At 45.4% G+C, this 24969-nt stretch overlaps 1 protein-coding gene across 1 annotated transcript in view; it reads right to left on the reverse strand.

Annotated features, from left to right (window-relative positions):
• GALNT3 (polypeptide N-acetylgalactosaminyltransferase 3) overlaps positions 1–24969 on the reverse strand; it is a 50156-nt gene that overhangs the window by 11793 nt on the left and 13394 nt on the right. Inside the window, exons 2-6 of the mRNA XM_008178430.4 lie at positions 10834–11445; positions 7366–7538; positions 5556–5705; positions 2277–2511; positions 48–165 (exon numbers count right to left, since the gene is read on the reverse strand). Coding sequence (XP_008176652.2) covers positions 48–165; positions 2277–2511; positions 5556–5705; positions 7366–7538; positions 10834–11348 — 1191 coding nt within the window. The 5' untranslated portion in view covers positions 11349–11445. The remainder of the gene's footprint in view (positions 1–47; positions 166–2276; positions 2512–5555; positions 5706–7365; positions 7539–10833; positions 11446–24969) is intronic.

Genomic DNA, 24969 nt, shown 5'->3' on the forward strand with positions numbered 1-24969 from the left:
ACTGGACTGATGTAAGGCCAGACATATGATTATATCTCTAAACTTACTCTGAAAGACATTTCTATATTTTCACCTCCCCATATTTCCATTTCTTCATCATAGCTTCCAATATATTCAAAATAGTCTTTCGATATTGAAAAAAGACCTCCAGCAAAAGTAGGTGTTCTGCAAAAAGAGAAACCATTAAGTAAGTTACTGATGCAAGGTTTAAACTGGCTGAAGGGCTTCTCTACCTGGGGAAATTCACTAGCATAATTATACCACTGCAGTTATACTACTGTAATTCCCTGTGTGCATATGCTTATTCCAGAACAAACAACTAAACTGGAAAAAGGCACTCTTATGCCAGAATAAGTGTTCATACAAGGAGTTATGCTAGAATAACTATAGCTGTATATTTATATCAATAAATTTTCCTAGGTAGACAGGTCATTAGTTAACTTTATGCATTTTTCCATCCCTGTAAGTAACTAAACTGTGTTGGCAGCACCTTGTGATCCAATGAACAGACAAAAAATTGCTGAAAGGGCAGAGAGCATCAGTAAAGATGTCTGGCCTTTCTCCAATGTACTGAGATCTTGAGATCAACCACTATGTGTGTTATTCCATATTGGTACTCAGCCTAAAGCCTGGCCAGGTCTGACTCTTCAGTACCGTGATACGAAGCACCCCAGCTGTTCTGGAATTTGGGTGAGATGCACCTTTCTTTGTGGGTATTCTTCTACCAGAATTCAGTTATATTATCTCTGAGAGGGATTGCTCAGAAAAATTTCTTAAACCATACTAAAAAGGGTCCGTTTGCCCATTTGCCATCTTCTTGGTGATCCTTAATATTTTAATTCTGGCTTTATTCTGAAGGGTGCAACATCAGTTCATGTCACTCTGCGGAAGATGTAAGAAAAATAGTTGTATGCAGATGTGGAACTTTCTGGATCAGTAGCCATAAATAACTTTTAGGTTATTTCTCTCATCAGTTTAAGAGGTTCTTCAATTATATCAAAATGTTTGTGTAGCACATCTAAACTTTTATTTACAAAACATTTTGAAAGCCAAAAAAGTATATTCTAAATATAGAAATTATTATTATAGACATAGTAGTTGATGGATATGGGTGTCTGCCATCTTTGTAAGATGATGAGCAGCACACACAACAAGCTTGTTTTCTCAGTTTGGACATTTTAACAAACTTGCCACCATCCACAAAGTCCCCACTTAAGGTTTTTTTGGGTTTTTTTTTGTAATTCTTGAAGCATTTCAAGATGTGAAATATGAGCAAACAGAAAAAGCTGATGCCCAGGCAGCAGAGCTAATGAAAAGTATGTATTTCCTCCTCTCTTTCCCCCCCCCCCCCACCTTTTCAATGCGCCTATCATTCAAGTCTATTATACATTCCCACGATGCAAGGTACAAAACACTATAAATAGGCATATAATAATTAGCTATTACTAATGAGTTATGACAGACAAGACATCAAGAGTTCTTTAAGATATCAGGATGGATGGCACTTAAACAAACCAATGCAATGAACTTTAGAACTAAACACCAGGAAAAGAGAGAGAGAAAACAGAAAACATACTTGCATTTCAGGAAAATTATTTTCACTCCACCCACATTTATACCCTATTAGTCCTCCTTTGTCTAGTTTTTCTGTTAACGTACATGGGATGGTTCTGCTATATTTTTGTTACCTTGCTGTGAAACAGTACTATGCCCCAGTATGAGTTTAAATAAGTGCCTTACAATGAGACAGTTTCAACCAGTATACATTATGGAGACTGTAACTGTGTCTACACTAGCATTTTTCTCTCCAATTTCTTGTAGCTGCAGATCCACCATTGGGAGTTCTAGCATAGACAGGCTACTGGCATTCTAACCACCATATTATCTAAATCCATTCAGAACAGAATTAGATGATGTAGTAGTTAAAAATTTAACTGATAGAAGTGCTCATGTAGACAGACTAACACTGCTTCCATTGCTGGAAGCAATTATGGGAAATTACAAACAAAATCTACTGGAGAAGGACAATGTGTTTATATTTATCATTTTAAAGTTGTTTGTAAAAATCTGATTTGTAAAAAAAATAAAATCTAGAGAAAATATTCCAATAAGTGAAAGACCTCAAATCATAAGATATTAAGACTTCTGATTCCAGTGCTGCTATTCCCATCCTCAGGCAAAGAAATGCTTTGTTTAGAAGTTGCTAATTAGAACTTTTTTAGCAAACCATTTGCAAAGTGAAGAATTTCAAATATTCTACAAGCTCAACTGTTTACCTAATTGGATAGGTTTCATCTTTTCTTCTTTTATTTTCATGTTCAGGAAGAGATTCCCATCCAAATGATAAACTCCAGTCAAAATTTCCTCTGTTATGGTTATGTCCATAAGGAGAAGGCTTGCTGAATTCAAAAGTATTAAGATCTATGGATGCAATATCAGGGCTTACAACAGCAGTGTAGTTCTCCGCTATTCGTGCCAACAATGGCTCTAACCAGCCATAAAAACATTCACCTATGGGAATGAGGGGCAGGAGAGAAAAGAATTAATTAAATGAAGCACTGGAATTTTTCTTCACAATGAAAGTATAATTAAGGGACTATTATTGAACAGAGTCATGTTTTGTAGAATCCACTTTTTTTTTTTCTTTAAAAGATTAAATGTTAGCGTAGAGGCACCTAACCGGACCTTGCTGAGTGGGCTTAGATTTTGGCATAAGTGATCATGTGTCTGGAGGAAAAAAAGCAAGTGCTGGCATTAAAAAAAAAAAAAAAATTAGCAAAACAAACTTTTACTAAGAAAAGGGACCAGGAGGAGGACAAAGTGAAGTAAAGATTGGGCTAAGCCCTGGGATGAGAGCAGGCATGAACAAGAGAGACACAGTGAAAGACAGTCTGCAATCAAAGAGCTAAGGCTGAAGATAATTAATGAAAGATTCAGCTCTATAAGTTGTGACATCAAGTGTGATGTGAATCAAAAAAATTTATTTCGAACATGCAATTCTAAGTAATTGAGAAACAAAATATACGTTCTTTCTTTGTTACGTTGCTGATCAATTAGGGAACATGCTCGTTTAAAGTTGTGCAATGCTCCCTTATAACATCATTTGGTAGCCGCCTGCTTTGTCCACTGCTTGCACAAAGAGCAACCCGTTGAAACTAGCTGGTAGGGACCAGGGTGGACCTTGGAACCAGGGTGGACCGGCAGTCCCCCTATCAGCTCCCCTAAGTTCCCTGTGCAGCAGCCGCCCAGCAGGCTATCAATTGCCTGCAGTGCAGCTATCCCTCCCCCCACTGCCATGTGCTGCTCCTGCCCTTTGGCTTGGAACTGCTCCCAGGAGCCTTCTGCTTGCTGTGCAGGGAGGGGCAGGAGAGAGGGGGGCTAATGTCAGGGTGTGTCCCTCCCCCCTGCTCCTGCACCCCACTTACACCATCTCCATTGGGGGGGCCACACGACACAACAGGACTCAGGATGGAGGGAGCTTCCTGGGAGCAGCTGCTGTCTCAACTTGCTTATCTATTTAACAAGGCAGTGTACTTCGAGTGGGGTCAGCCTACTTAAAGGGGCAATGTGCATCTCTCTCTCACACACAGGGTGTGTGTGTCTGTCTGCCATGTTGTCTCCCCTCCCTCCATTTGTGCTGCCTTGTAGAGCGTTAGGCTACATTAACAAAAATGGGTTAACCCTTGAGGGCTCAGCCAAAAGCTAGTTCATCATTTAGCAGTAAGGCATTACCTGGGAAATATCCCACCCTCTGACTTCACCACCTCAACCAAGCTTCACAATCATCATCGCTGTGTAGTGTACAATATTAAATTGTTTGTTTAAAACTTATTGTGTGTGTGTGTGTGTGTGTGTGTGTGTGTATCTTTTGTCTGGTGAAAAATTTTTTCTCTGGAACCTAACCCCCCCCCCCCCCCCCCCATTTACATGAATTCTTATGGGGAAATTGGATTCACTTAGCATCGTTTCACTTAAAGTTGCATTTTTCAGGAACATAACTACAACGTTAAGCATTTTGGAATGATTTTCCATAACAATCATTTTAGAATTTGTAATGTTTCATGAACATTAAAATACTTGGTAAATAATTCTTGATTATGCTAGAAATTCTTTTTAAAAGATTTTCTTACTCTTGCATCAAATTTCACTAGTATGATCTAGCTGACTAATGTTATTTATGTGCCTATTTAAAAAGTAAATGTTGATTAGTACTTTCTTAATAGTTAACAATTCAAATGGGAAGAGAGCCTTAATTGTAAGCCAATATAAACTGATCATCATATCTGAAAGTCTGTCACTGTTAAAATTTATAAATTACTTACTCACCATATACCTACTCATGGCCTTTGCAATTCATGAAACCCCCACAGCCATGGATCTCACAGTTTTAGCAAGACCCCAGATCAATTCCCAGTAGTAGTGGGCTATGGTATAAGTGGTCAATGGTACCCAAGATCCACAAGAAGCTCCTTCTCAGCTACCACCAACTGCCTACAACCTTGCTGCTTCCTGATGAGCTACCACTAGGGTTGCCAACTCTCCAGGATTGTCCTCGAGTCTCCAGGAATTAAAGATAATGTCATGCAATGAAACCTTCAGGAATTCATCCAACCAAAGTTGGTAACCCTAGCTACCACTGTAGCCGAGGGTTCCAAGGAGAGTTAGCTCAGCAGTATGAGAGCTCTAGTGAACTAGCATGGACCAATAGCAAGAGACTCCTGGGTTCAATCCCAGCTCAGACACTGACACCCTCTTACTCTAGTCACTTAATCTCTCTCTGCAACCATTTCTGTATATGTAAAATAGGAATAACTGTACTTAGCTACAGGAAGGTTATGACAATTAACGTATGTTTATAAAGCACTCAGAAATGCTATAGTTCATCAGAATGAACATGCAAACCTTCCAGAGCCTATGCTCCCCCTTTCCTCGTCCAGACTCCAAGCTTAGTTAGACAATTTTGTCAACTCTTTAGAGTCCCTGGCACAAGCAACTGAGCACTTCTTCTAGACCAGTGCTTCTCAAAACCAGTCCGCTGCTTGTTCAGGGAAAGCCCCAGGCGGTCCAGGCTGGTTTGTTTACCTGCCGCGTCTGCAGGTTTGGCCGATCGCGGCTCCCACTTGCCGCGGTTCGCTGTCCCAGGCCAATGGGGGCTGTGGAAAGCAGCGCAGGCCGAGTGATGTGCTGGCCGCCCTTCCCGCAGCCCCCATTGGCCTGGAGTGGCGAACCGCGGCCAGTGGGAGCCACGATGGGCTGAACCTGTGGAAGCGGCAGGTAAACAAAGCGGCCCGGACCGCCAGGGGCTTTCCCTGAACAAGCGGCGGCCTGACTTTGAGAAGCACTGTTCTAGACAGCATTGCATTAACTTTCGCCATGCTTATTTTATATTAAAAGGTAAATTTGGCAAAGTTTACATTTCTAACACTGAGAAGGAAATTAAAACAAAGTAAAATTGAAAACGATGATTTATAAAATGAACACAATACAGTTTCCTAAATATTTGATATTTTAAATACTACTACTATATATCATACAAGTAGCACAGATGTACTTACAATGTGCATCCAAAAAAGTGAGCGTCTCTCCTGTTGCTACTGAAGCTCCTAATAATCTTGCAGTGATTAGACCTTTTCTTTCCTTTTGTCGGACTACCTTAACTATTTGAAACTGTTTCACGTATTCATCTAGTTTATCATGCAAGTATTCTGAAAAGACAAAAACATTTCAGAGTATTCAATAGAAACCCATTGCCTGAGATTCCTTAATTTTTTTTTCTTTAACGTCACGATCAACTTTGCATGCTAGTATGTTAAAATATAACTTTTGAAAAGGTTAAATTTTGCTGAGTAGCCTATAATTAAACATATTTTGAAATTTGAGGTTTATAAAATATATATTTGAAGAGAAACCATCCCAATTCTTAAAGCTTTAAAAGATGAAAACAATGGGTACCATTTCATTTAGATGAGACTAAAATAAAATCAGTATATCTGGCACAGGTAGCCTGCATTCAATTTTATTACTATTGTGTCCATGTGATTATTAAGATTCTATAGTAGGCATCAAAAGCTAATGCAAGTGTATGCAAGTCCAAATAAAATACATTTTAAAGGATTTTGCAATGTGGAAGCAAGACTTGAATTCAGGTTTTTGGGTTTTTTTGGGGTCTCTGACAGGAGTGACTTCTACTAAAGAGCAGTTCCTGTTGGTCATTACTGATTCTACTTTACAAAAAAAATTATAAAAGCATTCACAGTGCAAGGGACATTTCCAATAGGCCTGCATTTTGCATTTGTATCACCTAATGTTGCAAGCAAACTCAGTAATTGTGCACCTCGCCACCCAAATTACATACACAAATACACAAGTGCAGGTTTTACCTGTACATATGGGTGCATGTGCATATCTTGCAAGCATAAACAATCAAGAGCTACAATGTTTACTCACAGTAGGAGCTCTAAATATACAGATGGGTAAAGATCTTTAAGAAGATTTATTTGCCTCTGAGGTTTAATTTTTCTTGGAAGTTTTTGTATCTTCTCACTTCCATATTAATATTAAGTGGCCTTCTGCTTCCGAATGCACCGTATCTCCAACTTTGTTGATATTCCAAATACGTGGACTTGCAAACAACCATAGGTGCATTGATCTGAATGTGTGTTCTTTCAGATGTCTGCCTCAGTATTTCAGTGTATGCAAGTTTGTAAAATTGGCTTTGTAATCATCCAAAGTATATGCACCTGTGATTATTTAGACAATTACCTAAAGCTCCACCTTTTAATATGTAATCATTTCTTCTCATATTGTCCCTTATCTTCAAACACTTAGTTTAATGAGACCATTTACAGGCCTAAAGAGGAACACATGTATAAATGTTTGCAGATCATTGTAAACATTGCCTATAATCATAGGTTAGTAGTAGGTTGCTTTATCCTAGGACTCCTTTTTCTACAAAGTGCAATATAACTTGTTTCCCCGAGGGTTAATGTGGTCACTAATCACAGTGGCACAGTTATGCAATTTAAACAGTAATAAACCATTTAAACATATAAACTTTGTGTTAGGGAGGTACAGACTTAGAACACTGGGATGAATATTTGCCAAATGGAGTTAAAAACAGAAGGGAGAAAAACCTTCTATTTTCTATCTTGCATGTGAGTATTAAAACCAATTAAGTAAACTTAATTACACACACAAGTGTTTACAAACTGAAACACACACACTAAGCAAAGAGATAACGGTCTTTCTCATTTCTTTCTAACCATTATTGATGCAAAACCGATGTCACTGACTGATTAATCCCGAATGTAATCTTAACATGGATTAATTAGAAAAGTAAGATTTAAAAAAAAAAAAAATTCTTACCATCTACACTGGCATCATCCACCAAAATAACTTCTTTTAGGAGTATGGCAGGAGAAGTATACATCACACTGTGAACAGTTCTTAGCAGAGTAGACCATGCTTCATTGTGAAAAACTATTATGATACTTGTAGTAGGCAGTGGCGGGCAACGTTTAAATTTTTGCTCAATACATCTAAAGATTAAAAGAGATTTTAGACATTATATAAAATTTAATATGAACTCTAATTCAGTCTTTAAAAAAACACCCTTTTTGTAACAGAGAAATTACTGACATTTTATTTTTTCCCCTCTTATAATTTCTAGTTCCATCCAAGCGTTGGAAAATAAAGAAATGGAAAGTGTCATACAGCATCTCAAATAGAATTCTTGATAGCCAGTTCTTAATACCTCATGAATATCTATTTGGGCAATGAAGTCACTTCTGACAGCAGGGATGTCAAGTACCTTTGAAATAGAGTCCAGTTTTCCTCTTGGAGTCAACCATATATCACCCATGGAAGTCAATAGGAATTGTGCATGCAGGTTTTGACTCATCCAGTTTCTCCTAGGCATTATTATTACTTACTAATCACTGAAGTGAGCATTATAGATTTAAGGGGACATTCAATTAAACTGGAAGGTGGCATATTGAAAGACAATACTTTCTGGAATGCAATCAGTCAGTCTGTGGAAGTCATTGAGTCCAAGAGCTTAAAAGGGTATAGACATCAAGATGCATAATAAGAATATCCAGAGTTATAATAGTAAATACTGAGAGTGGAAGGAGAGGAAAAATCAAATGTTTTGGAAGGAATTTACACTCTCCTTCATAACCAGGCTCTAACTACTAAGGATTAGGAGAAGACTTTCCTTGGGGGCATTGTCTATAACTGCACCTATACCTGCATACCAAATAATTTCTTGCACCTTCCTCTGAAGCATTTAGTACTGGCCGCTGTTGGATACAGTCTTCTGGACTAGATAAACTACTGGTCTGAGCCAGTACAGCATTCCTATGTTCCTAAAAATGTTGGCTGTCTACATGACATTACAAACAAGATGTCTTAACAAATCAAGGCTAATATTAAAGTTAATTTAATTTATGTATACGATCCAGAAACAAACTATCTTCATCTAAAAGATATAGTTTAAACAACTCCTAATTTAAAAACAATACGCACACAAATAAAGCCACATAACAGGCAACAATTCAGCAACAAAACAAAAAAGAAAAACTTTTAATTTGGTCTTTTACCCCAGATAAAAATGTTTGCCTTTATTGAAAATAAGAATGGTCTGGGACTGAAAATTACCAAACTGGGAGTCAGATACGGGTTCTGTTCCTGCCTGTGCCACTTATGTAGCCTGTATTTCAGCATCCCCATCTGTAAGGCGGGTTAATACTTGCTTAGTTCACAGAGGAGATACAGAACTTTAAAACGTTAGTTTTAAAGCTTCAAGATACTTAAATGGAATTGTGTACAAGTGCAAAGCAGGAGCACAAGTCCCAGATCTGCTGGCCTAAACACTTGAGGGCTCAGTGTACCCAGCAGACAACTCCCAATGATGTAATGGAAGAAAAGATTATGTGGCATGGTTTACCCATGACTGGGAGGTTTGAGGAGAAGCAGCAGGAGAGGACGGAAGCTACATAACTTCTGGACAACGGAGAAGAGGAACTACAAAGAAAAGGACGCTGCAAAACCCTTTCACGCTCCATTCTCAAAAAAATCACTTCTACTGCTACTCGCTTGAGAGGAAAGAAAGGTGGGTGGCAGCTATTAGGTAGCCAGGTGGAACAGCACAACTTCATTTTTGCCAGGCATACATATCGCATCTGCATCTGAAAAAACATGACTCAAAGACCATGTAAATGAAGGTCTTAAAACTTCATGAGAACAGATATACAAATTTCAGAATGGTTCACCAAGCAACACAGAAAACCATTTAAAGCTTTATTTTTCCTGTGTTTGGTTATTACATATCAGCCAGATAATTGTTTTTGTTCTAAACACCAGCCATTTCCCAGTATGTATGCCATATAGATACTATAATTACCTATCAAGTAGGAGCATAAAGGTTAGGTTCTTCCTATATGTAAAAAAATGCAAATCTCTTTGACTTTGGCTTAGAGCAGGGGTCGGCAACCTTTCAGAAGTAGTGTGCCGAGTCTTCACTTATTCACTTTAACTTAAGGTTTCGCGTGCCGGTAATACATTTTAACGTTTTTTAGAAGGTCTCTCTCTATAAGTCTATATTATAAAACTAAACTATTGTTGTATGTAAAGTAAACAAGGTTTGCAAAATGTTTAAGAAGCTTAATTTCCAATTAAATTAAAACGCTGATTTTACGCCGCCGGCCCACTCAGCCCGCTGCCGGCCTGGGGTTCAGTTCACCTAGTTCGGCAGCGGGCTGAGCAGGGCCTGCGCAGGGGCGACTCTGTATTTTGCGCCCCAAGCACAGCAGTCAGGCGGCTTTCGGCGGCATGCCTGCGGGAGGTCCGCCGGTCCCGTGCCTTCGGCGTACCCACTGCCAAATTGCCGCCGAAAGTCCCTGCCTGCTGCCCACACGCCATTGGCAGGCCGCCCCCCCCGCGGCTTGCCGCCCCAGGCACACGCTTGGTGCGCTGGTGCCTGGAGCTGCCCCTGAGCCTGCGGGACCCTGGTTGGCAAGGGGCCAGCAGCCAGGACCTCAGACCGGCAGTGGGCTGAGCGGGGCCGGTGGCCGGGACCCCAGACCGGGGGTGCAGGTGGGAATGTGTGTGTGTGTGGGGGGGAGGGGTTTGCAGGAGCTCCCGTTTGGTGCTCAGGGTGGGGATGTGGGGGGGTGCAAGAGTCAGGTATGGGGTGTAGGGGGGCTGGGTATGTGTCGGGGTGCAGAAGTCAGAATGGGGGCTGGAGGTGTGTGAGACAGTGTAGGGGTCAGGGCAGAGGGCTGGGTGTGTGTGTGATGGGGGGGTTCAGGGGTCAGGGCAGAGGGCTGGGGTGCTCGGCTCGTGGGGGTGCTCACAGCAGGGGGCTGGAGGGGATATGCCCCGTCCCCACCTCTTTCCCCAGGACTCCGTCCCCACCTCTTCTCTGCCTCCTCCCCGGAGCAGCGAGCATGCTGCGGCTCTGCTCCCCCTCTCCCTGGCAAGGGTGATCAGCTGATCGGCGCAGGAAAGCACCACATTGGGGGAAGAAGCAGGGGAGAGGGGGAGCTTGGCTGCTGGCAGGACCAAGCTTCTGCCTCCTGCCCCCGCAGGAGAGAGCGGTGGGCGGGGGGGGGAGCTGAATGGGACCGGGACCCCGGCAGGCAGACACGTGCCATTAAAAATCCGCTTGCGTGCCATCTTTGGCACGCGTGCTGCAGGTTGCCGACCCCTGTTATATGACATCTGTTTGCAGTGTTCGGTGTATTTAAATGCTGCCCAAGTTGCTCTGAGAATATGCTGGGTCTCTCTATATTTGATAATTATGTTATTCTCAATGTATGGATTTCAACATACTCAGGAGGTCGAGTGTCTGGTCCAAGATCTCGGTGCAAAGAAATTCTGTCACTTGCAAAAGCATTAAAACAGTGTTTTTCATCCCCACGCGCCTTCTCCTTCTCCTCTTCTGGGCTTAAATTGATAGCTTTGAATGCTTTACCAGAAGCTCCAGGGGCATTGGGGTCCTGAGGAGGTCGCTCTAAGAAAGGTTTCAGTTCTGCTAGCGTATATTGTCCTGGCAAACAGTGTCTCTCTCCAGGAATATTGGTTTGCCTAACAGGTGCTTTTATTTGCATTTTTGGCTTTGCACCTTTAATATTGTTCACAGCATTTAACATGAAACCTAGTACATCACTTCTCTTTCCCACAATTGGTTCAATCCCTGGTTCATGTTTAGCGTCTTGAACACCTACTTCTCTTTGTAACAAAAACAAAAATACTAGAAAAACAAAAACAACAATGCTAAACTTCCAAAGCTTCCAGTGGGAAAACAGTTTCTTAAACGATCGTCTTAGTATTCTTATGTGAGCCATTCTGGTATTAAAAGTTTATCACATCTATAAAAACTTCTGATAAAGATGTTCTTTAGCATCAAACTGGTCTCAATAACGTTTCTTGAAACGGAAACACCTGTAAATTAAAAAAAAGTATTAATATGTATGCAGTTAAGTGTGCACTACAATGCAAAAGTACAAAACGTGAAAATCAATTGTAACATTTAACAAGGGCGCCACATTAAGGTTAGATAGGCAACCTTAATTCTGGCATTTCCTCACTTTTCAGTGTTTGACTTTGCAACCTTAATGTTCTCTTAATGTAGTATTTTGTATGTAGTTAGGCAAATGTTGAAGGAATAATTCCATACTAGCCTGGATAAAATTAAAGAGTGTGTTACCGCCCAATTCTCTCCCCCACCTCCATTTTACTAATTATTGTTTTATTTTCTTACACTAGATTGACACACGTTCACTCCCACACTCCAAACCCATAAATCAATTCTGCCCCCACCTCTTTGCAGAGGTCCTCTTTTCAGCCTGCAGTCTAGGATTTAAGAGCGAGTTGCTATCCTCCTGGTAGTACAAGAGGCCTACAGCTTCCCAGATTTTCCTCCTCTGAACCTGAGCATTCTGTTCTCCAGCTCCTCCCTCTTGGTCTCAAAGGATTAGTGGCCTTTTTGTTCTTCCATCCCTCCTCTCCACCCCAGGAAAAATATAGCTGTTTTGGCAGTTCGAGTCCTCCTCTTGAGAAAGAAACAACAACTGGGCTGCTCTGCTCCCTGCCTTCCCTATATTTATTCCCTCTAGAGAGGGAACCAACAGCTTTCCTTGTCCCACTTGACCCCACTCAGACAAAATTTCCATTCACCATAATCAAGTGGGTGAGAGGTTTTAGAGGCCAAAAGAATCATACCAGTAAGTTGGCTAAACTCAATATAGTTATTCACTGTCTAATAAGAAAAGAGGTGCTATATTTAAATAAGAAAATACACAGATTACTGTGCACGGCTCCTGAAAAAAATTTGTGCAAATGGCCAAACACAGTCAGGCGTTTGAAGTAATTACAGTTGGTACATGGAGGTGCCAGAGCCCGGAGACCCAGTCTAAAAGTGACTTGTGAGATTCCACCCTGAGAGAAGTGCAGCACTGGGTCTATTGCTTCAAAGGTTGCTCATGGAGAGAGAGAGAAAAAAGGAAAACAGCTCATTCTGTAACTGTGAGAAAAGAGCAGGATTTTTTTAGATGTGTCAAAATAAGGATCTGTTATGACTGCACCTAATTATAAAAGGTGGTATTGGTGTATCAAGTACTTTTAAATATTACACATAGTAAGCAAGTTTTAGAATTGCTGAATTAGCTAGTTCTCAATTGGGACATCAGATATACCTGCCTTTAAACCACAAAATAAAAGATGAGTATAATTGTGCAACTTAATCATATGTCTAACCTCCAAACTCTTCTAAAACAAACATTAACTTCTCCTTCTAGGAAATACTATTAATTAAACAAGTTATAACATCCTGCTGAAACAGAAAATATTTGCAGAATGGGGAAAGCATACTGTAAGTGAGAGTGGAGGCAGTTTTGGGAAATATCTGACCTCCTAGGATCATTCTCCTTAATAAATATTTCTGCTGTTCTGAGTGACTTGGAAATAGGGGGTATTTGGCTAGCACTTCCTTGACTGAACATACGTCTACATCCTGTTGTACACATTATGATAGCAAGCAGGCAGGTGCCTCAGAAATACATCAAATAGATTAGATGGGAACTACCATGCACTTCTAGAACAAAAGTCTTTAACAAATAACAGATATGATTTCACAGTTGTTTACAAGATATATTATAAAGTGGTGGTAAAGAGATAAGCCATATAGTTCTAAAGAATTAAGAATGTATGCAGGAAGGACTAGTTAAACACAAACACAGTTTACACATTTGAGAATAAATTTAAAACTATATTAATTAAATATATGGAGATATACCTGTCTCATAGAACTGGAAGGGACCCCAAAAGGTCATTGAGTCCAGCCCCCTGCCTTCAGTAGCAGGACCAAGTACTGATTTTGCCCCAGATCCCTAAGTGGTCCCCTCAGGGACTGAACTCACAACCCTGGGTTTAGTAGGCCAATGCTCAAACCACTGAGCTATCCCTCCACCCCCAATAGCCGTGGAAAGACTAAGAAAGGAATAAAAAGGGGCAACTTTGACCTGTTTTGTTGGGAATGACTAACAAAAGAAGAAAACAGTTTTAAAAGATAGATCAGAACTTAAGAACATAAGAACAGCTATACTGCACAAGACCTATGGTCCATCTAGCCTGGCTTCCAACAGTGGCCAGATCCAGATGCATCAGAGGGAATGAACAGAACAGGGCAATTTCAAGTCCTGCTGTCCAGTCCTAGCTTCTGGTAGCTGGAGGTTTAGGGACACCTGGATCAGGGGGGCCTTGTCCCCATCTTAGCTATTAGCCATTGATGGACTTTCCTTCATGAATTTTATTTCTTTTATGAACAAGTTATATTTTTGGCCTTCACAACATCCCATGGCAACAAGTTCCACAAGTTGACTGTATATTGTGTGAAGAAATACTTCCTTTTGTTTTAAACCTGCTACCTGTTAATTTCGTCAGGAGAAAAAACAGTTACTTACCTTTGTAACTGTTGTTCTTCGAGATGTGTTGCTCATATCCATTCCAATTAGGGTGTGCGCGCGCTGCGTGCACGATCGTCGGAGAATTTTTACCCTAGCAACACCCAGTGGGTCGGCTATGGAGCCCCCTGGAGTGGCACCTTCATGGCACTGGATATATACCCCAGCCGACCCAGCGCCCCCTCAGTTCCTTCTTGCCGGCTACTCCGACAGTGGGGAAGAAGGGCAGGTTTGGAATGGATATGAGCAACACATCTCTAAGAACAACAGTTACAAAGGTGAGTAACCGTTTTTTCTTCTTCAAGTGCTTGCTCATATCAATTCCAATTAGGTGACTCCCAAGCCTTACCTAGGCAGTGGGGTCAGAGTGAGACACCGCTGAGTGCAGAACTGCGAAGCCAAATGCGGCATCGTCTCTAGACTGCTGAACTAACATGTAGTGAGCAGCAAAGGTACGAACAGATGACCAAACCGCCGCCCTACAGATCTCATGGATTGGAACCTGTGCCAGGAAAGCAGTCGACGAGGCTTGAGCCCTCATGGAGTGGGCGGTGAGGCGTGGCGTCGGGACACCGGCCAAGTCGTAGCAAGCATGGATACAGGACGTGATCCAAGAGGAGATACGTTGCGATGAGACCGGTAGGCCTTTCATCCGGTCAGCCACTGCAACGAAGAGTTGAGTCGTCTTCCTAAACGGCTTCATACGCTCAATATAGAATGTGAGGGCCCTGCGAATGTCCAGAGAGTGCATATGTGGATCCTGCCGAGTAGCGTGCAGCTTTGGATGGAAGACTGGGAGGAAAATATCCTGGTTCACATGAAAAGCTGATACCACCTTGGGGAGAAAGGCAGGGTGGGGGCGAAGCTGCACCTTGTCTTTAAGGAAGACTGTATACGGAGGCTCCAACATGAGGGCTCTGATTTCAGAAACACGCTTCGCTGAAGTGATGGCTACAAGGAAGGCTGTCTTCCAAGATAGGTAAAGGAGTGAGCAGGTAGCCATTGGCTCGAACGGGAGCCCCTTGAGCCTGGAGAGGACCAGGTTAAGGTCCCACGCCGGAACTGGTTGACGCAGTTGTGGATAGCGGCGATCTAAGCCCTTTAGGAATCTAACTACCATTGGGTTAGAGAAGACCGAGGAAGCATGTTCTCCTGGATGGAACACCAAGATAGCTGCTAGGTGCACCCTGACAGATGATATCACAAGGCCCTGCTGCTTTATTGATAGGAGATAGTCTAGTATAAGCGGTATCGACGCCTGCAAGAGGAGCGTGGCGCGCTGCTCGCACCAACAGGAGAAGCGCTTCCATTTGGCTAAGTAGGTGGCCCGAGTGAAGAGTTTCCTGCTGCCTGACAGAACCTACTGCACCGATTGTGAGCAGAGTAACTCTGCCCGAGTTAGCCATGCAGCATCCATGCTGTAAGGTGGAACGATTGCAGGTTGGGATGACAGAGTTGTCCGTGGTCCTGGGAAATTAGGTCCGGCCAAAGTGGGAGCATGATCGGAGGCTCTACCGACAACTTCAGGAGTGTGGTGTACCAGTGCTGCCTGGGCCATGCTGGGGCGACTAGAATCATACATGCCTTGTCCCTGCGGAGCTTGAGTAGGACTCTGTGGACCAGCTGGAATGGAGGGAAAGCTGGTCTTTCCACGGAAGTAGAAAAGCGTCTGATAGGGAGCCCTGAGAGCGCCCTTGGAGAGAAGAAAACACTTGGCACAATTGATGCACGAGGCAAATAGGTCGATCTGGGAAAAACCCCACCTCCGGAAGATGGAGTGGATGATATCTGGACGAATTGACCACTCGTGAGTCTGGAATGACCTGCTGAGATGGTCTGCCAGCGTGTTCTGGACTCCTGGGAAAAACGATGCCATCAGATGTATCGAGTGGACTATGCAAAACTCCCACAGGCGAATAGCCTCCTGGCACAGGGGGGATGACTGGGCTCCCCCTTGCTTGTTGATGTAGAACATGGCCGTGGTGTTGTCTGTGAGGACTGCCACACAACGGCCATGTAGGAGACCGCGAAACGCCTGACACGCTAGGCGTACTGCCATCAGTTCTCGTACATTGATGTGCAGAGTTAGTTCGGATGTGGTCCAAAGGCCCTGCATCTGGTGTTCCCCGAGGTGGGTGCCCCAGCCCAGAGATGATGCGTCTGTGAAAAGGTATAAGGAAGGTTGTGGGGTGTGAAACGGTACCCCTTCGCACACCGACATGTGGTTCAGCCACCAGCTGAGGGAGGTCAAGACCAATTCCAGAACCGTGACCATCATGTTCAGGCTGTCCCGACCTGGACGATACACCGTTGATACCCAGGCCTGAAGCGGGCGGAGCCGAAGTCTAGCATGCCTGGTTACGTAAGTGCACAACACCATGTGCCCCAGAAGGCCGAGGCACATCTTTATCGTGGAAGTCGGGAAGCTTTGGAGGCTGCGGATGATGTTTGCGATAGCCTGAAAACAAGTGTCCGGCAGGAGAGCGCGGGCGAGTCTGGAGTCTAAGACTGCCCCGATAAACTCTATTCTCTGGGTTGGTTCCAGGGTTGACTTCTCTCTGTTGAGTAAGATGCCTGGCTTGCGGAACGTGCCTAGGGTGAGTTGGACCTGGGATTGCACTTCTTCCCTGGTGTGGCCCCGAATGAGCCAGTCATCGAGATACGGGAACACCTGTATCCGTTGTCGACGAAGGTATGCTGCCATGACAGCCATACATTTGGTGAACGTTCTTGGAGTCGTGGACAGCCCGAAGGGAAGGACGGCAAATTGGTAATGTTCATGGTTTACCACAAAGCGCCTGTGCGGAGGGTAAATCGCTATGTGAAAATACGCGTCCTTCATGTCGAGGGCGGTGTACCAGTCTCCAGGATCCAGGGAAGGGATAATGGTCCCCAATGAGACCATGCGGAACTTCGACTTTACCATGAATTTGTTGAGTCCGCGCAGATCTAATATGGGTCGAAGTCCCCCTTTTGCCTTGGGGATTAGGAAATAGCGGGAGTAAAACCCCCTGCCCCTTAGCTCTGATGGAACCTCCTCGATCGCTCCCATGGACAGGAGCATAAAGACCTCCTGTATAAGGAGTTGCTCATGAGAGGGGTCCCTGAAGAGGGACGGGGAGGGAGGATGGGGTGGGGGGAGAGAAAATTGGAGAGAATATCCCCTTTGCACCATGCGAAGAACCCATCAGTCTGAAGTTATAAGGGACCACACATGGTGGAAATGGGAGAGACGATCTCAAAATGGAGGGAAAGGATCCTGGGTGGTGACTAGTACGCCGTCGTCGGGTGCACCTTCAAAAATTTTGCCTAGGCCCTGACGATGGTTTAGGAAGGCCTTGGTTCTGACTGGGTTGGTGGCCGGCAGATCTCTTTCTGCCACCTTGTCCACGTCTTCTGTAAAAGTCCTGTCTTGGACAAGGGGGAGAATAGAACCTTTGAGGCTGTGATCTAAAGGACTTGAGCTGGGTACCTGGGACATGCATCCCCAGGGAGCACGTGATGGTTCTGGAGTCTTTTAGGCTCTGTAATCTAGAGTCCGTTTTATCCGAGAACAGGCCCTGCCCATCAAATGGTAGATCCTGCAGGGTCTGTTGCAGTTCTGGCAGTAAGCCAGACAGCTGAAGCCAGGAGGTGCGTCGCATAGCTATGCCCAACGCCAGGGTCCTAGCCGCAGAGTCCACTACATCAAGAGAGGCCTGTAAGGAGGTCCTAGCCCCCTTTTTGCCCTCTTCCACTAAAGCCCCAAACTCATCCCTGGACTCTCGCAGAATCAAATCCTTAATTTAATCCATGGGGTTCCACAAGTTATAATCATAACAGCTCAAGAGCACTTGTTGGTTTGCGGCTCTGAGCTGAAGGCCCCCCGCTGAGTAAATTTTTTGTCCAAACAAATCGAAGCGCTTGGCATCTTTAGATTTGGGCGCTGCAGCCTGTTGACCATGCCGTTCCCTTGCGTTCACTGAGGACACCACCAGTGAACATGGCTGAGGGTGAGTATACAGGTAGTCATACTCCTTAGAGGGAACAAAGTATTTTCTCTCTACTCCTCTGGCCGTAGGTGGGATAGAGGCAGGGGTCTGCCATATTGTCTTGGCGTTGGCCTGAATGGTGCGGATGATGGGCAATGCTACCCGGATGGGGTGTCAGCTGAAAGGATGCTCACCACCGGGTCCTCCAACTCCACTATCTCCTCTGCTTGGAGGTCCATATTACGTGCCACCCTATGTAAAAGGTCTTGGTGAGCACGTAGGTCTATCGGGGGGGGGGGAACCCGAGGTCGTTGTCCCCACCACCGCCTCATCTGGAGAAGATGAGGAAGATGCTACAGGAGCTAATGGATCCTGTGGTGGGTCCAATTGCGAGGGGTCCTGATGTCCAGGATCCGCTGTACCGGGGTCTGGGGCCAGCGTAGGGGTGGGTGAAGACGTCTTCATACCCCCGGGGGGGGGAGGGGTGACTGATGGTGGCCTCTGGTACTCGGGGCTCTGAATGGCCTGAGTGGGAGGAAGCCCTTGGGCTTGGTGGTACGCCCACGGGGTCCAGAAGGACCACTGTGCAGACTCCTGGCTAAGGTCTTTGGCTTCGTCCTGCTAATGATCCAGGTTGTCCGCTGCTTGGCCCAGTGCGGGATAGGCTGAGCGGGAGGCGCCATCCGACTGTGAAGAGTGTGAGGCGGAGCGCGAGGGCCAGGGCAGTGCGGAGCATGCCTGCGTTGACTCTGCTGGGACCGGTGCCGACCGGTGCCGGCCCACAGGAGAGCGGTCTCTGCGCAGTGCCGGGGAGCGGTACTGGGATCGAGAACGGTCCCAATGGTCATGCTGGTACCGAGATCCAGACCTGAATCACGATGAAGACTGCCTGCGGGAGTGGTGCCGGGAGCAGCTTCTCGGATGGGATTGGCGCTCTGACTGGTGCCGGGAGTGGCGTCGGGAGTCCGAACGGTACCAGGGTCCGGGGCGGTGCCGCGAGGCACCACGGTACCGGGAGGAAGATCTGGGCTGCGAGTATGACCGGTGCCGTGATAGAGAACGGCGCCGGAACCTACTCCAAGATTGGGAGCAGTGCCAAGAGTCCATGCTCAGAGATGGTGGACATATTAGGGCTGGCTTGCCCCTAGACTGTACCGCACAGGTGAGATGCGGTGCCGTAGTCTGAGTCGGTGCCAGTTCTGTAAGGGCAATGAAGTCCCTTGCTGTTGCAAACATCTCCAGCGTCGATGGAAGTCGGGGCTCAACCACGGTGCGGGTCGGGGAGCCAGTCCGTGACGGACTCAATGGCCCTTCTGTCAGTGCCAGAGTCAACGGTGCCGATATCGGCGCCTGTATCCTCGGTCGCTCCGGTCCCGGACGCAAATCCGAGGTTGGTAAGGGGGGTGCCGGTGCCTGTTGTTGGGAGGCAGCCCCCTCCGGCTTGTGAGGTCTCTTCTGTCCTGGGGACAGGGAATGGCGTCAAGGTGCTTGCGGTGCCGGCGAAGGCCGGTGCCGTGGGACTCTATGCGAGTCTCCTCATGGTGCAGTACTCGAAGTCACTGCCGGAGCACTGTGCACCGAGGCACTCGGTGCCGGAACTTGGGGCGTGCCGAAGGAGGATCCGGGCTGAGGGCCACCTCCATAAGGAGCTGCTTGAGTCTAAAGTCCCGCTCCTTTTTGGTTCGAGGCCTGAAAGCCTTACAGATCTTACACTTTTCGGTCTGGTGAGACTCCCCGAGGCACTTTAAACAAGAGTCGTGGGGATCTCCCATTGGCATAGGCTTCAAACAGGCTGAGCATGGCTTAAACCACAGAGCCTTGGGCATGAGCCCGGGCGGCACGCAGGGAGGAAGGGGGGGAGGGACCCCTTCCAGCCTGCTAACTTCACTTATAAAACTAATTCTGTAACTATCAAACTACTGTACTACACTAACTATATAACTACTAAGAACTAGAACAATTATCCAAACCGGGAAGTAAAAGCTAGGGAGAGTGGAGGACAGCTATGCCGTTCTCCACAGTTCCAAGGACCGTCACGGGCGGTAAGAAGGAACTGAGGGGGCGCTGGGTCGGCTGGGGTATATATCCAGCGCCATGAAGGCGCCACTCCAGGGGGCTCCCACAGCCGACCCACCGGGTGTTACTAGGGTAAAAATTCTCCGACGATCGTGCACGCGGCGCGCGCAGACCCTAATTGGAATCGATGTGAGGAAGCACTCGAAGAAGAACCTCTAGTTCTTGTGTAACATGAAGGAGTAAATAACACTTCCCTATTAACCCTCTCTATACCATTATGATTTCATATCTATCATATCTCATTATATTTCTCATGGTTGTTTAGAGTAATGTTCAAAAGGAGACTGCATTTAGTAAATACTCTAATGCATCCAATACTGGTAATTTGTGACTGACAATGCTGTTCAACTTGTTTTCTATTACTATTTAGTAAATATCCTGGAATTATTAATTTAGGATTTAACAGAGGGGAGGGAGGAGTTCAGTAACTAACTATGCTTCTAAACGTGGCTACTTTTTAGGGGCCTGAAATAAAAATGACACTTTTCTCGACTTGTTATTTTCAGTAACTTTTAAAGATTTTTCTATGAAAAATTTAAATGAAAAAAGTCTTTATTTAAAACCCCCCCAAGAGCCACACATAGTTGAAAAGCTGAACTAAGTGATGATATAAAGGTGATCGGTTTGTACTGATGACCAAAACGTTTGGCATCTTTAAATACAGATAAGGGCTTGTGTAACTTTAAAACATTTTTCCTTAGTTTCCTATGGGGAAACTTGAGGGGCAGTGGATAGGCCAAAAGGAAGAACCTTGTATTGAAAATGTTCCTGTCCAATAGTAAATAGGAGAAATCTCTGGTGTAAGGGATGGATCGTTATATGAAAATACGCATCCTGGAAGTCGAGGGCCGAGAACCAATCCCCTTTTTCAAGTGCTGGAATTATGGTACAGTAACTCCTCACTTAACGTTGTAGTTATGTTCCTGAAAAATGTGACTTTAAGCGAAACGATGTTAAGCGAATCCAATTTCCCCATAAGAATAATGTAAATGGGGGAGGGGGTTAGGTTCAGGGAATTTTTTTTCCCCCACCAGACAAAAGACTCTTTCCCCCCTTCCACAGCAAGCAGGTGGCTTCCGGGAGCAGCTCCAAGGCAGAGGAGGGAGGGACAGCTGAACTGCCGGCAATTGATAGCCTGCTGGGCGGCTGCCGCACAGAGACCTTAGGGGAGCGAGGAGCTGATAGGGGGGCTGCCAGTCCACCCTGGTTCCAAGCCCCCACCAGCTAGCTCCAACGGGCTGTTCTTCCTGCAAGCAGTGGACAAAGCAGGCGGCTGCCAAATGACATTATAAGGGAGCATTGCACAACTTTAAACAAGCATGTTCTCTAATTGATCAGCAACGTAACAAGGTTAACCGGGACGACTAAGTGAGGAGTTACTGTACCTAGTGTGACCATTTTGAAGCACTGCGTCTTCACAAACTTGTTGAGTCGCCATAGATCGAGAATGGGTCTCCACCTGCCCGACTTTTTCTTCATGAGAAAATAGTGGGAATAAAATCCCCTCCCTCTGTGTCTTGCTGAAACGGGTTCTACTGCTTTTAGATGTTTGAGGTGGATTCCCTCCTCATGCAGTAGATGCTCGTGAGAGGGGCCTCTGAAGAGGGACAGGGAGGGAGGGTGGGTGGGGGGTTTGAAAAGAAAGGGGTAACCAGTTTGTATGATTTTTAGCACCCATCTGTTGGATGTGATGGTTTTCCAGATTGGATAAAACGGAACCAGGCAATCTCCGAATGGTTGGGAAAGAGTAGATGTTTTCAGCACAGAAAGACATGGAGTTCTCAGGCCCTTGACCAAGGCTTCAAATTTGTTGCCTGGACACTGATGGCTGCGACGCAGCTGCTGGAAGAATAGGCGGTCTTCTCCTCGATGGCCTGTGTTTGCGACCCTGTGACTCGTACTGCTGTTATTGTTGTGAGTACGGAGTGTGGCAGTAGCGTTGAGGGGGATAGTAACTCCTCTGTCTTTTCTTGGGTCTAGGTGTATAAATCCCCAGAGATCAGAGTGTCACCTGTGAATCTTTGAGTGTATGGAGAGAGTCATCAGTTTTTACGGCGAAGAGTTTGGGCCCCTCGAATGGTAAGTCTTCGACTGTGGACTGCACATCTTTCTGGCTTCCCTAGAGAAGGAGCCACGAGGCCCTTCCCATCACCACTGCGGTCGCCACTGCTCTTGCAGCTGTGTCTGCAGAGTCCAGTGCACCTTGGAAGGCTGTTCTAGAGATGAGCTGTCCCTCTGCTGCAAGTGCTGTAAATTGTTTTTTATCTTCAGAAACAGCCAATAAATTCAGAAAACTTTGTGTAGTTGTTGTAATCATACTTTGTCAGCAAGGCCACATAATTGGCTATCCGGAGATGTAGTGTAGCCGAAGAGTAAGCCTTGTGGTTGAAAAGGTCAAGCCTTTTCCAGTCCTTATTATAAAGTGTGTTCTTGGGCTGCTGTTGTCTGCATGTTCATGGACTGCGTTGACCACCAGTAAATTGGGTTCCAGATGGGAGAAAAGGAAATCTGTGCCCTTTGCTGGCACATAATATTTTTTGTCAGACCCTTTGCAAGTTGGAGGAACAGTTGCAGGGGTCTGCCAATTGGTCTTGATAGGTTCCATTATCGCATCATTCATAAAGTGATTTTGGAAGAAGAGGATGTATTCAAAATGTCCACTAGTTTGTGTTGTGCCATCTGGACCTCTTCCAGAGAGATGTCCAGAGACTTCACCACCCTTTTAAATAGGTTCTGGAATTGTTTGAAATCATCCCCCATATTGAGGAGAGAAGGAATGAGTGTGTCATCTGGGGAGAATGATGACAGGTGGGTAGGTGATGCCCCTTCCTGGTCTGAGGGCTCTTCCTCCTCTTCATCTCCTTCCCCTGTCAGTTCCGAAGGTCCAGGTACCAAAGGTTCAGACGATTGCTATGTGCTTAGTCTGGATGTGGGAGGCAGACCTTATTGTGTGGGGTGTGTCGCTGATGGATTCCAGTATGCCCACTGGGGTGGAAGGGGCATAGGAGGGCCCCAGGGTTGGTCATACCACTTTGGATGTCTGGGATCACTATAATATGCCCCCTGAGGGGGTCCCGATTTGGGTGGCTCATGGTGGGCAGGAGATTGTGGAGGAGAATCTATTTGTCCTTCCTCATCCTCCTCATTATTGCTCGAAAAGGGTGGCATGGAGCACGATGGAGTCGCAAGGAGACTTGGTGCCGGGGTCATGTCGATGCCGAGGTCACATTGGTGCTGAGAATGGGAGAGTCAGGGGGAGATCCGACTAAGAGATCTTTGTGCCGTAGGAACTGCTGCGGCGTATGCATGATCTGCACCGGAGGCTGCATGAGCATCAGTGCCGGAAGCTGCGGTGTATATGTCGGCACCATAGGCAGTGCCATTGTGTCCACCAAGTGTGCAGTGGGGGTCGAAGAGTGAGCCACAGTCTGCACCGGTGCCTTGCCACTGTGTGTTGATCGCGGCTCTGGCTGCATCAGTGTCGAAGCACGGGGTCTCAATTTCCCCTTAGCGCCTGCGTCCGAGCTGGCTCTTTTAGTGCCCTTAGCTCTCATGGTACCAGCAGGTTTCAGAGTAACAGCCGTGTTAGTCTGTATCCGCAAAAAAGAAGAACAGGAGTACTTGTGGCACCTTAGAGACTAACAAATTTATTAGAGCATAAGCTTTCGTGGACTACAGCCCACTTCTTCGGATGCATATAGAATGGAACATATATTGAGGAGATATATATATATATACACACACATACAGAGAGCATAAACAGGTGGGAGTTGTCTTACCAACTCTGAGAGGCCAATTAATTAAGAGAAAAAAAACTTTTGAAGTGATAATCAAGCTAGCCCAGTACAGACAGTTTGACAATAAGTGTGAGAATACTTACAAGGGGAGATAGAGTCAATGTTTGTAATGGCTCAGCCATTCCCAGTCCTTATTCAAACCGGAGTTGATTGTGTCTAGTTTGCATATCAATTCTAGCTCAGCAGTCTCTCGTTGGAGTCTGTTTTTGAAGTTTTTCTGTTGTAATATAGCCACCCGCAGGTCTGTCACTGAATGACCAGACAGGTTAAAGTGTTCTCCCACTGGTTTTTGAGTATTTTGATTCCTGATGTCAGATTTGTGTCCATTAATTCTTTTGCGTAGAGACTGTCTGGTTTGGCCAATGTACATGGCAGAGGGGCATTGCTGGCACATGATGGCATATATCACATTGGTAGATGTGCAGGTGAACGAGCCCCTGATGGTATGGCTGATGTGATTAGGTCCTATGATGATGTCACTTGAATAGATATGTGGACAGAGTTGGCATCGGGGTTTGTTACAAGGATAGGTTCCTGGGTTAGTGGTTTTGTTCAGTGATGTGTGGTTGCTGGTGAGTATTTGCTTTAGGTTGGGGGGTTGTCTGTAAGCGAGGACAGGTCTGTCTCCCAAGATCTGTGAGAGTAAAGGATCATCTTTCAGGATAGGACACTTATTGTCAAACTGTCTGTACTGTTCTTCTTTTTATGGTACCAGCAGTGCCAGATGGTCCCACTATCTCAGCTCCTGGCACTGCTGGTGCGTTTGGTGCCGATGCTGTTTGCCCGTTCACGGAACGGCATTTCTTGGGCAATTTCTGCATTGGGGACATGGTTACCTGCTTTTTGGACACTTTTTTAGCGGGGTGATCAGAAGCCTGAGTGGAGGAGGAGGGACCCTTGTCAGAAGCGAGATCGGTCTGAGACACTTCTCCATGAGAAGGAGTTTTAGTTGTAAGTCTCTAGCCTTTCTTGTTTGAGCAGTTAACTTGTGGCAATGAGGACACTTCTGTGTTATGCATGTTTCGCTTAGGCAGCAAACACATTGAGCATGTTCGTCCGAAACTGGTATGGAGAGCCTGCAGGTGAGGCAACGTTTAAAGCTCGGGGAACCACGCATTCCCATCAGGAAAGGCTTTTGTCTCCACAGAGGCTGACTATTCT

Source organism: Chrysemys picta, chromosome 11 (genome assembly GCF_011386835.1).
Source record: "Chrysemys picta bellii isolate R12L10 chromosome 11, ASM1138683v2, whole genome shotgun sequence".
NCBI classification, from domain to species: domain Eukaryota; kingdom Metazoa; phylum Chordata; order Testudines; family Emydidae; genus Chrysemys; species Chrysemys picta.